Source organism: Dendrobium catenatum, unplaced genomic scaffold, assembly GCF_001605985.2.
Source record: "Dendrobium catenatum unplaced genomic scaffold, ASM160598v2 fragScaff_scaffold_156, whole genome shotgun sequence".
Lineage (NCBI taxonomy): Eukaryota > Viridiplantae > Streptophyta > Magnoliopsida > Asparagales > Orchidaceae > Dendrobium > Dendrobium catenatum.
In genome coordinates this window covers 11,525,445-11,540,810 of record NW_021318618.1, presented here as the reverse complement: position 1 = coordinate 11,540,810, position 15,366 = coordinate 11,525,445, and the positions used below count along the sequence as shown (strand labels likewise).

The 15,366-nt window shown below is 36.3% G+C and overlaps 1 protein-coding gene across 1 annotated transcript in view; it reads left to right on the top strand.

Moving 5' to 3' along the window:
- Positions 1 to 8,969: 8,969 nt before the first annotated feature.
- Positions 8,970 to 15,366, top strand: part of LOC110096234 (protein FMP32, mitochondrial-like) — a 20,448-nt gene continuing 14,051 nt past the window's right edge. The window contains 6 exon segments of the mRNA XM_028691656.1: positions 8,970 to 9,045; positions 9,048 to 9,067; positions 9,189 to 9,212; positions 9,215 to 9,260; positions 9,387 to 9,446; positions 9,449 to 9,483. Of these exon segments, the coding sequence (XP_028547489.1) occupies positions 8,970 to 9,045; positions 9,048 to 9,067; positions 9,189 to 9,212; positions 9,215 to 9,260; positions 9,387 to 9,446; positions 9,449 to 9,483 (261 nt within the window).

Below are 15,366 nucleotides of genomic sequence, written 5' to 3'. Positions count from 1 at the left end.
TGCGGAGACCGGACACAGAAAACCGTCCGGTTTGTTTCTTTGAACAATAGAAGTGTAGTTCACTACGTTTTTACTGTTCACCACTGCGCTTTTATTGTTCATAGAAACACAACCGAACAATTTTTTGTGTCCGATCTCCGCATGAAATAATCTCTTCTCCCGGCATCATGTTTCTATATCAGAAGTAGTTTTCATACAAAGTCTCATTTGAAGATAAATAAGGAATAATATAAATAGTATATAAATGATTGCTATCTGTAAGGTATTTTATTGGCTATATGAGTATTACTTTTTAGGGAAAGCATTTTGATACACACTTCAGGAGAAAGCAAGTAATTGATACATCCAACTGAGTTCTGCATAACCTTCTCTCATGCATGTTAATATTCTCAGCGTTTTTGAACTCCTAAGCATCAATCTACACCATCCTTAAGTCCACATCTACTATGAGCAATTGATCTAAGTAGATTGGCCTGTCAGTTTAGATGATTCCTCCTTTCATCCTAACATCAATGGAACCATAGATGCCCAATTTAGCAACTTAGAAAGTGCCATGACTCAAAGCATACAAATACTCCTAGGGGCGGAACCAGCCATAATTTTTAGGGGGGGCAAATTTATAAGTGTTCACATATATATCGGGGTCCAAGGGGGCAGCGCCCTCTGGCGGGGTTCGACCTGATCGGTTCAGTCGCGGGGTCAAGGGGCAGTGCCCCCGGAATAATTTTTGATTTATTATTTCTCTTTGTATTTGGTTCATCATTCTCTAACAATAATACATCTACACAATGAATTTAATTATAGTGGGGGCAATTGCCTTTTGACCACAGTATTTAACATTTTTAGGGGGGGGGGCAATTTGCTCAAAGCCTTGTAATAAATATTAAAAATAATCTAAATAAGAGCATTAAAAAAAATTTTTTTTTTTGAGGGGGGGCAATTGCCCCCCCTACCCATAGAGGGGTTCCGCCCCTGAATACTCCCATGTTCGAGATTAATTATTATGTGCGAATGCTGAACATCACTCGGAGACCAACCAGAATGTGCTACATCACCTCCGTGTTGGGTACTGTGGCTCAGTACTGCTTGGTACCACGGTTCGGTACTGTTGACGTGGTGCATTCTGGTTGGTCTCCGTATGATGTTTGGCGTCCGGTCTTCGCACGATAATTTCTCCATGTTCGAACCTGTAAGGGTGATCAAAGAACTCAAGCTCCAACCACACAACTATGCTAAATTGTAAATTGTATACCATATAAGTGAAAAATATAGCCCAAATGCGAGAGAGCGCAATTAGTATTACCATCATAATATCACAAGCTTTTAACTTTTAAGACTACTGTTTGATAGGTTTATATCAAGTTAGGGATAAATTATTCTTTATAGATGTTGAACTCCGTCTGTAGGCTAATTAAAATGCATCATGCTATTCCTTCGTTCGGTACTGTAATTAGATATCATTGACGTGACACATTCTGATTGATCTCCGAATAACGTTCTGTATCCGGTCTCCACAGAATAATTTCTCCAAAATTTAAGCTCAAGTAAAAAAATTATGCTAAAACGTCTGTTAAAATTGTAACAAGTGATATGAGTAACACGTTTCTATAAATATTTAACTAATTTCTTGATTTTATATTTTCAACAATACTTTATATATTTCATATGCATATATTCTTATTTTATCTTTTGAAATTATAACAAATGTATTCTTTTTAAATATTTTATGTGAAACAAGCGCTAATGCCTTCAAAATTTGAAACATTTTAATTTAACTTTAAAATTTGCGAACATTTATTTTTTATGGAAATTATGCTGTAAAATTATCTAATAAAATATTTAAAAAATATCATTTGCATGTAAAATTAATTAAAAATTGTTTGACACTCATTTTAGCTCTATGCTAGATCTTCGTTAAAATGACCTAATCCACATTATATAATAAAAACTAAAAAAAATAGTACTAATTATGCTTAACATGAATGAAGAAATTACGAAATCTCTCTTAAGTGAAGAAATTTAGACGAGTATAGAATATAAAGACAGTTCTAAATGAGTATAGCTAGAGATATTTTAACCCGAATAAAAATTTTGAGCATATTTCTAAAAATGTCAAACATAGTTATTTAATTTTGAATATAAAGAGAGATGTAAAGCTAAACTTACAAAAGAAAAAGGTTCTCTTTAGGTATATATGGGGACTACGGAACATTCGGAAATAAAATTTTCACAGCACGACACTGTAGCCTCCTCAATCTGGGGAAATTATTGGGTCAGGTCATCAGACATGTTTGGAGCCCAATAAAAATGCGCCACATCACCTCCTTCTCGGTACTGAGCAGTACCGAATAGTATCGAGCTTAGAACTGCTCAGTACCGAGCTCAGTACTGCTTGGTACTTAGTACGTCACAGTACTGAGCTCAATACTGCTCAGTACTCTCAGTACTATGAATATCGAACGTAAGCTGTATTTGATGACCTGACCCAATAATTCCACCTCAATCTAAGAAAGAGAGAATAAAATTTTAATAATTTTCTAATTAATTAGGTAATTATTTTTTAAAATAACTTATTAACTAATACTCCTTATAATGATTTAATTTATTTTTAAAGTATTCTTTAAATATTTTAATAATTAATTATCTCATTAAATATTTACCTGACCCAATAATTCCACCTCAATCTAAGAAAGAGAGAATAAAATTTTAATAATTTTCTAATTAATTAGGTAATTATTTTTTAAAATAACTTATTAACTAATACTCCTTATAATGATTTAATTTATTTTTAAAGTATTCTTTAAATATTTTAATAATTAATTATCTCATTAAATATTTATATTTTTTAAGAGAGAGAAGGTAAGGGTGCTTGGAATGGCAGTAGTATTTGGAAATAGGTAAGGACAATTTGAGTCAGGTCTGTTGGATTGAATGGTCGAGTGGATGTCGGTGGTTGGAGTGAGGACCTGAGTTTAGGAAAGGGCAAGATTGCCGAGGTGGGTGTGGCTGATTGAGCTGAGAGGTTGGGAGGCTGATTTATTGTGGTATAAAGGAGTAAAGAGTGGGACAATTGTTTGAGGAGGATTGGTGAAGGGCCGAAATCAGTGATGGTAGGAAAAATAGCCTCATTAAAGATGACATCCTGGAATGAGCTTGCCTGTTTTTGGATCGAGGAGCGGTAACCTTTGTTGACCATGCATAGCCTTATAAGACGCACGGGAATGGGAGACGGCGAGAGCTGGATTGCTGTAGGGTCGAAGCCAGGGTAGCAGAGACCACCGAAGATCTTGAGATGATTATAAGGCTGGCGGTTTTGGTATTAATATCTGATAATGACTTTGGTTCTGAAGAAGCTCTAGACGGTAGTTTTTGTTGATATGATAACCGAGGCGTTCATGGCTTCATACCCATAGTTATGACTGGAAGGTTGGCCGTCAAGATAGGATGCGCGCATGGTTTCAACGATGTCCTATGTTTTCTTTCTGCGACTCCATTTTTTGAGCCGGTGTGTACGGGCAAGATACTGATGAAGGAGCCAAGATTCTTGAAATAATTGGTTGGAACTTGCTATTAATGACTCACCTCGCACCATCGGATCGAAAGATGTTTTATAGATTTGTTAATTGGTAATTGATCATTTGGTGAAGAAGTAAATAAACAGTGGTAAAAACATCTGACTTGTGAATTATAAGGGAAAAATCCAAAGAAAATTTCGAGTAATCTGTCAATAAACGCAATCGTAATACTTATAGCCTGTGCGTGGAGGTGGCCGTGAAGGCCCCCAGATGTCGATGTGAACGAAGATCGAAGCAAATGAGAAGTAATTGTTAGTTGAGGAGTAAATGGTAACCGCGCTTTGGCCCACATTACATGGCGTTACAATTGGTTATTGTGATAGAAATTTACAAATTGGCAGGATATATAGATGTCTAGCTGTTTGCTAAACGTCTGAAGGGCCGGTTTGACTGAGAAACGCCTATGCCAAAGATTATTGAACGTTCTTGAGCTGAAAAAGAGCAAGGTTAGCGGTGGTAGCAGTTGAGCGAAACGGGGTAATGAGACCTGTTAAAACAGGGGCCCCGAAGTAGAATTTGACCCGTCTTTGAGTCCTGAATGCCAGAAGTCATTAGGCCGAAAACTTGTACTGTGCACTTGTTGTCATTGTTAGTCGATAGATGGAGTATGAGAATTAAAAGAATAGATTTGAAGCGTGTAGAAGGTTTTGGAGATAGAGAGTACCTGTTGGGGTTGGTAAGGGATAGCCGGTTTGCCTGAATTGTGAATAGGAAGGTTGATAGCCATTCCAAGGGTGGATTTGCTGATTTGCTCTGAATCTGTTTGCGTGGATGGATGATTGAAATGTTAGACGTGGCGGTGGTTCGACCGCCGCCTATCAAAAAACCAGTCTGAGGGTGGGTGTTTTGATGTCCTGATGGAGTGAATAGCGCAGTCTTAGGCAGTGTCTTCCGTGTAATGATTGGTCATGCGATACCACCAGCATTTGATGGCTGGTGTCCTGTTTTGAAACAAATTTGACAGGGTGATGTTGTTTGAGGCGTTCTTCTCTGTTCGGTTTTCCTTCCTGGAAGCGTTGGATGACCGGCCGCGACCAGGCATTGTTGCGTCCGCGCCCCGCGCCCGCGATATGCCGCGAGAGCCGTAGCTGGTCCAGTGATGAGTAGATTGTGAAGCCGCGGTTGTGGTTTCTGGCCATATCAATTTTCTCACTTGCAACAGGGCGCGTGATAAAGATCATCCAGACGATTGGATTGTGAAGTTTGTTCGAAATGGCCATCTTGAGTGCCTGGTATTGAGGAGCAAGACCATTTTAGCGTGATAAGAGACCTCCTCAGGATCCAAAGGAGACACCGGTGGCGGCGAGGCTGTCGCACAATAGATTTGATAGCGAGCAGGTTTGCGACATGGACTGATTTTTTCATGAGAAAGATGATGAAGCTCGTTTTCGCAGCTGAGATGGTGCCGAGAGCGAGGTATTGGACTGGAGGCGGCGATTGATCGTGTCCCAGATTTCAGCGCAAGTGGTCCAGATAGGACATAGGAAGGAATACTTGGTGAGGATCACTGAGTAGAGGGCAGGCACAAGATTTTTGATCCAGGAGATTCCAAGTTGGCAATGAGATTTTTCGTTTGCGGAAAGTTGTTATGAAGAGGTGAGGACAGGTGGCAGCTGCCCGTCAAGAAAGCCCTTCGAAGCCGTGGCCTTGAAGAGCTTGAAAACTGTGAACGCCATAGAGGAAAGTTTCGGCGGTGAGGGTGAGGGAGATGACGCGCTTTGATATGGGCTCATCAAAGAATTTTGAGTGTTTTTTGGCGCTATTCTGATGTATGTTTGATTTTCGGAACTATTGCCGGATGAGGCGGGCAGGAGATCGATTGTGGTGGCGGCAGGGGAGGAGGAGGAAGTTTGCCATTTCTAACCGTTGGAGGAAAGCGAGAACAGAGGGGATGCCGCTTAGATCAGTTGGTTTCCTCTCTGATACCAAATGAAAGCTTCGGCCATGGATAGAACCGAACAAGAATAACTAAAGGACAAGACGAATGTAAAGAGAAAGGAGTAAAATCATATTTTATAGATGACAGACGTATAGGGCTCTATTAAATAGCAGAGTTATTTTTTTCATAGACAAGTAATGAACTATTACAATTTACACGGTAAAAGTGAACTATTTATATATTTGGCTTGTCTAATGAAACCAAGAATAATTCCATACAGATCAAAGTGCTTCAATTCATAATTTTCCATCTTCAATTTGTTCCTTTTGCCTTGATTGCAGTGTAAAAATTAGTGAGCTCTGTGCAATGCAGGGTGAAGCTAATCGTGTTGTCAATTCTTCACTGGTAATAGTGCCATTATCGATCAGCTCTTGGAAGTTTAAACTGTTTGAAGTTGTACATCAGGTTCATTTAATTTTGTATCGATAAGCTCAAGGGAAATTCTCTTCGTTCTTTTTTAAAATTCTTTTTGGTCTCTTTTGGTATTCCGATATAGAAATTATTATGTGCAGAGATCGGACACAGAAAATCGTCCGGTTTTTGTCTCTATTGAACAATAGAAGGTAGTTAACTACGTTTTTACTGTTCACCACTGCGCTTTTATGTTCATAGAAAACACACCCGAACAATTTTTTGTGTGTCCGATCTCCGCATGAAAATACATCTCTTCTTCCGGCATCATGTTCTATATCAGAAAGTAGTTTTCATACAGTCTCATTTGAAGATAAATAAGAATAATGATAAATAGTAATATAATGATTGCTCAATCTGTAAGGTATTTTATTGGCTAATGACAGTATTAACTTTTTAAAGGGAATAAGCATTTTTGAATACAGCACTTCAGGAGAAAGCAAGTAATTGATACATCAACTGAGTTCTGCATAACCCTTCTCTCATCAATGTTAATATTCTTAAGCGTTTTGAACTCCTAAGCATCCAATCTACACCATCCTTAAGTCCACATCTACTTATGAGCAATTTGATCTAAGTAGCTTGGCCTGTCAGTTAGATAATTCCTCCTTTCATCTAACATCAAAATGGAACCCATGAGATGGCCCAATTTAACAAAACTTAGAAAGTGCCATGACTCAAAAGCCTACAAATACTCCCATGTTCGAGATTATTATTATGGTGCCGAATGCAAACATCACTGAGAGACCAACCAGAATGTGCTACATCACCCTGTTGGGTACTGTGCTCAGTTACTGCTTGGTACCCGACGGCTCGGTACTTGTTGTAACGTGGCGCATTTTGATTGGTCTTCATATGATGTTGGGCGTCTGGTTTTCGCACGATAATTTCTCCATATGTTCGAACCTGTTAAAGGTGATCAAAAGAGCTCAAGCTCCAATCACACAACTAATGCTAAAATTGTTAAATTATAGGCCCAAATGTGGAGAGAGCACATTAGTATTAACCAACCATAAGATATCACAAGCTTTTAACTTTTAAGATTACTGTTGATAGGTTTTATATCCAAGTTATGGGATAAATTATTCTGTATAGATGTTGAAACTCGCGTCTGTAGGCTAATTAAAATGCATCAATGCTAATTCCTTCGTCGGTACCGTAGTTAGATATCATTGACGTGACACATTCTGATTGATCTCCGAATAAAAGTCTGTATCCGGTCTCCACAGAATAATTTCCTCCAAAATTTAGCTCAAGGTAAAAAAAATTATGCTAAAACGTCCGTTTAAAATTGTAACAAGTGATATTAGTAACGCTTCTATAAATATTTAACTAAATTTCTTGATTTTATATTTCAATACAATATTTTATATATTTCATATGTATATATTCTTATTTTATCATTTGAAATTATAACAAAATATAATTCTTTTAAATTATGTATGTGAATATAACATTTTACAAGCGCTAATGGTCTTCCAAATTGAATAACATGTTAATAAACTTTAAAAAAAAATTTGTGAACATTTATTTTTTATGGTAAATTATGACGTAAATTATCTAATAAAATATTTAAAAAAATATCATTTGCAGTGTAAAATTAATTAAAAAACTTTTGACACTCATTTTAGCTTCTATGTTAGATCTTCGTTAAAATGACCTATATCCAGAATATATAATAAAACCAAAAAAATAGTACTAATTAATGCTTAACATGAATGAAGAAGATTACGAAATCTCTCGTATGTGAAGAACTTAGACGAGGTATAACAAATACACGAATATGAATGAAGAAATACCCAAATAAAACAATTGTTGTATCTCCTCTCACATACATTGAAATATTAGATAGTTAGAGATAGGTTTTAACCAGATAAAATTTTGAGCATATTTCTAAAATAATAATCATAGTTATGTAATTTTTGAATATAAAGAGAGATATAAATGCTAACTTACAAAAGAAAAAGCTTTTCTTTAGATATATATGGGGACTACGGACCATCGGAAATAAAATTTTTCCACAGCACGACAACTGTAGCCTCCTCAAGTATCTGGGGAAATTATGGGTCAAGTCACCTGGACGTGTTCGGAGCCCCAATGAAAATGCGCCACACCACCTCCTAACAGTACTGAGCAGTACCAATAGTACCGAGCTCAGAACTGTTGCAGATACTAGCTCGGTACTAGTACTTCATCAGTACCAGAGCTCAATACTGTTTCAGTACTAATGAATATCGAAATGGTAAGCTGTGTTCGAATGCTGACCCAATAATTCCACTCAATCTATAGAAAGAGAGAATAAAATTTTAATTAAATTTGCTAATTAATTAGTTAATTATTTTTTTAAAATAACTTATTAACTAATACTCCTTATATTGATGATCTTAATTTATTTTTAAAGTAATTCTTTAAATATTTTAATAATTAATTATCTCAATTAAATATGTAAATATTTTACTAACTTAATTAATTGTTTAATTATTATTTATATTGTTAATATATAATAATTATTTATATTTTTTATTATATTAAATTAAAACTATTTATTTATTTTATAATTATAATTAATTAATTAATCAGGGTTTGCCTTTTTCATCGTCTCCATTTCTTCGATACTGTTGCTTTACCACTCACGCCATTCTTCAGCGCCTGCTTCGGCTCCTCGCGGTCTCACGTGAGATTTTGAAAAGGCTCCGCTGCAAAGCGGGTGTGGTTTGAAAGAGCCGCTAAAGAAGCTTCTTCGCCTCCTTCGACGACGTCGGTCGGAAGTCACGACGGGAGCTTTGCTCGTATGCGAATGTACCAACTTTATCCCTTTTCGCGCGGCTTCTTCGGCCAAATCCGCTAGTAAATCGCCGAACTACAGGTTTAATGAAATCCGGGATTTATGCAAATATTGGGCAATGGAGGATTTATATCTGGGTGCTCAAAATCCCGTTTGGCGAATTTAGCAATAATATCCTGTTGCCCAAATCCAGCCCCCTTAAATGTGCTTAAAAGGAGATTTGGATGGCGCGCAGTGATTGCCTCGTCGGGAGAGGATGATGGCGTGGCATCCTCGAGTAATCAATCCGCGAGTGTCGGAACTGGCCAAGTCGAAAGGAAATGGGAAGCGTGCGTTTCTGTGGATACCCTGGGACTGGTGAGTTTTCCTGTTTTATTTGCTCTCTCTCTCTTTTAATGGAGTTTATTGTCAAGGTCGGGTGTCTGATTAATGCCTTTATGGAGAGGGATTATGCTCATTTTGCTTGATTTGTTGGCAGGTGAGAAGGTTGGAGGGGCAGGGGTGGTGCCGTCCAATCAGGCCGAAGCGATTACTCGGCTTATCACAGACAGTTCTAAAATGTAGTTGAGAATGTGTCGCAGTCATCTTGTGGTCTAATGTGCAGATGCAGAATGGTGCATTTTTGGTTTCTTTTATTGATATTCATTTTTTATAGTTTTCTTGTGGGGAGGAATAGTTTTTATGCATGGTGTGAGTGAATTTTTTGATTTGCAGAGTGAGATGGCTCAAGATGCTAACTCTCCAAGTTCAAGTCTGAGGTCAAGAGCTCACAGGTGTGGCATTGTTTTTAGGTGCTGCTTGTATTGCAATTATTATAGATTGATTTAATAATTTATATTTTGCTTACTATTGCATCATTATTTTTTTTTTGGCGTCAGGAAAGAGTACGTGAAAGGAAACAATGTGACATTTATTTTTATATACCAAGTTATATTCTATATACAGTTTATTTTTTGATATGTTGGCTTAGACTGATATGATTTTAAGTTCTGGTTGGTAATATTTAGTAATGTGTGGCATAGTAAATATATAGGATTGGCAGATCCCTTATTGTGTCTTTTTTCGTTGATAGAGTATTGTTGAAATTGAAGAACAGAGCCTTCTTGTGTCTTTTTTAGACAATTTATAGAGATTTTCTTAGACTGCAATTAAGGCTCATAGCAATGAGCTTGCCAGTAATCCTTATCTCAGGAGAAATAGTATGTCCATTTATTTCCCTGATATTTTTTTCTTTGATGGAAGAGCTGAAATATCTGTCATTTTATTTTCTTTTGGCAAAACTTTAGTGTGCATGTGCTGTGAATGAGGGAGATTTATTCTTTTAAGGCCTTTTTGCTGCCTCTGTTCTCAAAAACCAAAAAAATGTTTATAGATTTTTACTTGTTTAAAAAAAATTATTAAACGAAGGCATTAAATATTTCTCATTTTGATGATATGCAATGAGAACTCATTTAATAGAAAGTGCCAACCTGTTTTTTGTAATGCATGGGTTTAAAAAGCTAGCGTGGATTATACAGTTTTTATTTGGAATGCCATATTTTTTTTTCCTTTTTAAGTTTGAAGATGTCTAATTACTAATCATCTTTTGCAATGATAGGACTAAATCTTTTTTATTTGGCTTTAACACAGTGCAATTGAAATTCTTTTTTTTTTTTGCCGGCTAGTTTGTGAAAGAACCGTCCTTTTGCTGTTGGCTGTTTTTTAAAAGGTGTTTGTCACATGTGGGAAAAACAGTGGTGTTTATTGATGTTATATAAAAGAGGTAATGCTCTAATAGTTGACAGTTATTTTGATCATGTTATTTTTTAGAATAATTGGAGTGGTTAAAATCTCTGCAGCGTGTTTCCTTCCTAGATGATCTTAGCATTGACGTTGGCTAAGCTTTGACACTGTTGACATTGTATTATTTTTTTAGATTTTGTAAATGTGTTGCAAAAATCATTCTTGATTGGAAATGACTTGCTACTGCAATTCAAGATAGCATACTTTAATGTCACCTAGTTAATTTTTCAACATTTTAATACCAATAACTGAAAATTCATATCAACCAAAATGAGGCTGAGCTAATGACTATTGGTTGAGGTCTTATTTGTATCATGGAAATACATCTCAGTTCCTATTTGATACCTTTGACTCTTTTCTTCTTTGTCAGAAATTGAATGTGTTTATCGTTAAGTTAAAATACATTTAGTCCCATTTATTTTATTGCTACCTTGCAATGATTTACTAAGATTGTACCAACAGTATGACATGTTATGTTTCAATAACATGATTAATAATTTTCTGCTATTTTTGGATGGGGGTTGTAATTGAGCTATTATTGGAGTTCATCCCTTGGAATATTTATGTTTTTTCAAGGAGTATTTTGAACGCTATTTCATTCTTCGTTTTTTCCTTTAATTTTTTTTGTAAAATTACTGAAATATAATGTAAGCATCATTTCTTTTCTCGTAGCATAGAATTCATACTTGAGATGTGCCCAAAGATGGAATGGAGATTATGTGTATGCCATAACAGATCTTCTCTTTTAAGAGGTAGTTACGATGAAGGTCGCGTCATGAAAGTATTTGCAGGTCCAAATACACTATTTATAATTTTTTTCCATGAGAACTAAAAAGCTATTGGGACCCAATAGTGCTAGTAGTTTTCTTCTGTACGGTAATTTTTCTTATTGAGAAAATTCTATCCCATGCCCGTTTATAGGGAGGATGATAACGTTTTTTAAGCATCCTGTTATTATTAATGGGAAATGTAACGTGAGAAATATTCCTTCAATTGAAGTATTGCAGAAGATTTTAAGAAATTTCGTATGGTTCACAAAATTAAGTTGTGTGCTCTTTTGATCTAATTTGGGGGTGGCTGCACATTTTTGTGAAAAGTGAATTTTAAAATCTGTTTTGTAAAAAGTGGTTTTAAAATTGTTGTGAAGAAAATATTTTTTGAAAGTTATTGTGGTAATTATAAATATGTTTTCTTTTTTTTTGAAAAAATATATTACAACAAATTTCTTACAATTATCTACTAGACATTAGTAGATCTGGTTATAAAGAAGAAGCTTCAAACCGACAAAAATTTTGAGCACTAGCAAAAAAAAGTGGTGATAGCAATTTGAAAAACGAAGCGGTGAAAATGTTTCTCCCCAAAAGCTCCTTAATTAGTCGATTTGTGACTATCTATAGCATCATTTTCAAAGAAGTGTGGCTTAAATTATGCCAAAATGTGATGTCAAAAGATGAGTTCTAAGAAGTTTTGTGGACTTAATGTTTTTTACTTTGGAAGTACATAGGTTACCCTCATCATGATCGATTCATAAGTTTAGAGCACTCGTTGGTGAACTTGCAGTTCAGCTTCTTTTAGGGCATATTATTAATCTAGTATTATCAACATTTCTTTCCGTCACTTAATCATTGAAAAGTTTGGTAGGTTATTAGAAATTCCTGTATTAGGTAGTCCTCATATTTGAAAGGGAATATATGTCATTTGCATTATCACTTCTACTGTGACTATGGACAATATCACTTCCAATTGGCAGTATCTAGAATCAACATGTCAGTTGTTTTTGCAATTGACATCCGGGAAGAAAAAACAACTAAGAATGGTTTGCTGGCATGCCTCATGATTTTAAGTGGTTGACATACTTCATCAAATTATTGTGGAGAGCAGTAAAATATCACTCAAACCATCCACAAAAATTTGCTTTTTTGCAGAATTTGGATAATCTTGTGAACTGCATTACGGCAATTTGCCTATATCTGATCTTACACCACAGTGACTTCTTTACACTCTATGATTTCATTTTAACCGTTAAAATCCCTATTTGAATAACATGTTAATGCTTTTCTCTATCAATTGTATTGTTGAGAGTAACATTTGAAGGAGTTTATTGTAGTTTCAACATTTGCCATTGATGATTTAAAACTAGAGGGATTTACCATCTGTATATTGGACATTAAAACTTCATTATCACTAATATAGGACACTCGTTGTGGAATTGATAGTAGAAAAAGTGTGCATAAAAAAGAGATATAAGTCCTTAACTTTTCAATAGAAATTTATTATTTTCCATGCTACATTGAAACCGACAATGATTCACATATGAGTGTTGAGATCATTGGATTTAATGACATCAATATATACAATATGTCATAAATATCATGAATGATGAAGTCACCACAAATTCATCTCATCTCTTTCCCTTTATGCCAACTATTGGGGTTGTCTTTTTGAACCTCATTTCGTTTCAATCTTGTTGAGTATGTATGGGTATATTAACATTGCTTCTTAATAAATTATTTTTGAATAACTACAATTGTTATTTTAGGTATAATATTTCCTCCTCTAAGTTTTTCATCATAAAGCTTTAATATGCCCGTCTTTATTGGGGATTTCTACTACTCATTATTCATGTGCAAATCTCTCAAGTGTATTTCTAATTGCCTATCCATTTCTTAATATATTTTTGTTGGTTTTGGTCATAGTTTCATTTAATATTTTTAAATTTGTTATGCTCACTTTGACATATGTCAAAAGAATCTTCAGTCATCCCTTTGTAATTTGATCCCGACGTCAGGATAGAATCCGTGGAGGCTCACCTGGATCTAACTGCCAATATCCTTCTATATTTGGATAGCTGAATTAGGAAGGATTAATTGAGAACAATTAAATGTATCATTAGATAGTTATTTATTTCCTTTATTAAGACATCTTGTAATAGATCTATAAATAGGGATAATGTTGTATATAAGTAGAAGTATTTTACCTTCTCCAAATTCTATGAAATTCCTAACATGGTATCAGAGCCAAAGAAATCTGGTGGCCTTCATTGCCGAATGTTCCAGAGCTTCTTGACGCTGCATCAGAAGCCGCGGATCCTTTCAATGACGCCAGCGCAACCAGGAAAAAACCCATCGACTGAAGCTCTGATTCCGCTAAACACCGGCGTCGCAGAGGTTTCGAACTTGCGCGAGCGTAGACAGAACATTCAACGAAAGGAGCCAAAGAAGCGCCTCTAATGAAGCCCCAAAGCCCGAACAGGAGAGACGTCGAAGAGGATAGTCGATACAACGCACAAACGAGCGAAGGCGAAACCTTTCGATCTGAACCGGAAGGGAAAGTCATCGAAGCAGTGTAGTCGAACCCCGAAGGATCCGAAGAAGCGACGCACCTCCTTACGTAAGTCAACGAAGTCGTTGCCTCCTGATCGACCGCCAATCTGTCATCTTCCAGCACTGCGCGACAAACCCCTGTCTCCGAGGCCGTGCATCAAACGCGTGCGAACCTCCTCCCTGATAACGATCCGTTGCGATCAAGATCGATAGACAAGAAAGCGCGGGGAGATCCTCGAGCGCTACTATGGAATCGACCTTGCTAGTATTCATATCCACAAACTCCTCAAGACGATGAAGCCATCACTGGTTCGGCAATCGACCTCGCTCATACACTTTGAGCGAGCACCACAGCTGACGCCGTGTGCCATAGGCTATCGAAAGATGGCGCCTAGCCCAATGACGAGATCTTCCCGTCTTCGTTAGAGTTTCAAATTTTCGAAAAGAGTTTCGAGCTCCTCTGTGTCACCACCTACAGCAACTTCCAATGAATTGGCTCTGAAGCCGTCCTCCAATGGATGGGGTGGCCTTTGATTTTCTAAACAGACCTTCTGCTTGCGTAGCTACCCGTCCAAGTCATAAAGACCAATCGTTATTTCAACAAGCAACAAAAGGGAGAGAATATCGACCTTTTATTGTTTGAACATAATCAAAGATCAGCCTTTATTGCTGGTATAATAAAAATCAGTCTTTATTGCTGGTATAAACAAATCAAGCCTTAATTCTGATCAAAATCAGCCCTTTTATTGCTGATACAAGCAAATCAGTCTTTATTGCTGCATGATCAAATCACAGCTTTATTGGTCTGATCAAAATAAGCCTTTATTGCTGTTATACAAGTAAATCAGCCTTTATGCTATACAAGCAAATCAACCTTTATTGCTGACATGATCAAGATCAGCTCTTTATTGCTGATCAAATCAGCACTTTAATGCTACTAATATCACACCACGCCTTCCATTGCCGGATCTGAGAAATAAGGGTTCCACTACCGCCTTCATTGCTGGAGACATGAAAATATCAGGTTGCACTACGCCTCATTGCTGTAATTTATGAGGAATTACAAGTTTCCACAACCGGCTTAATTGTCGAATTTTGGGATAGTTTTCCATCATCGGCTTCATTGCCAGGCATTTCTTTGTAGTTGGATATCCTATCCATAACCAATGCAGTCTACTCTTGAGCGAGTATTGCAAGCTGGTCTCCAGCTGAGGGGGATGTCAAAATCTCAGATCATCCCTTGTATTTGATCCCAGCGGGTAGGATGAGAATCCGTGGGAGGCTCACCTGGATCACGCCAATATCCTTCATATTGGATAGTCTGAATAGGAAGGATTATATTGAGACAATTAAATGTTATCAATAGAAGTTATTTTTTCTTTTTAAGACATCTGTCATAGATCTATAAAATATGGGATAATGTTGTATAATTAAGTTAGAAAAAGGTATTTTTACCTTCTCAAAATTCATGAATTCTAACAACATAAATAATTTAATGCCTAACACACAAATACAGTTAACTATAAATTGCAAACTTTTTTTTTAATTTTA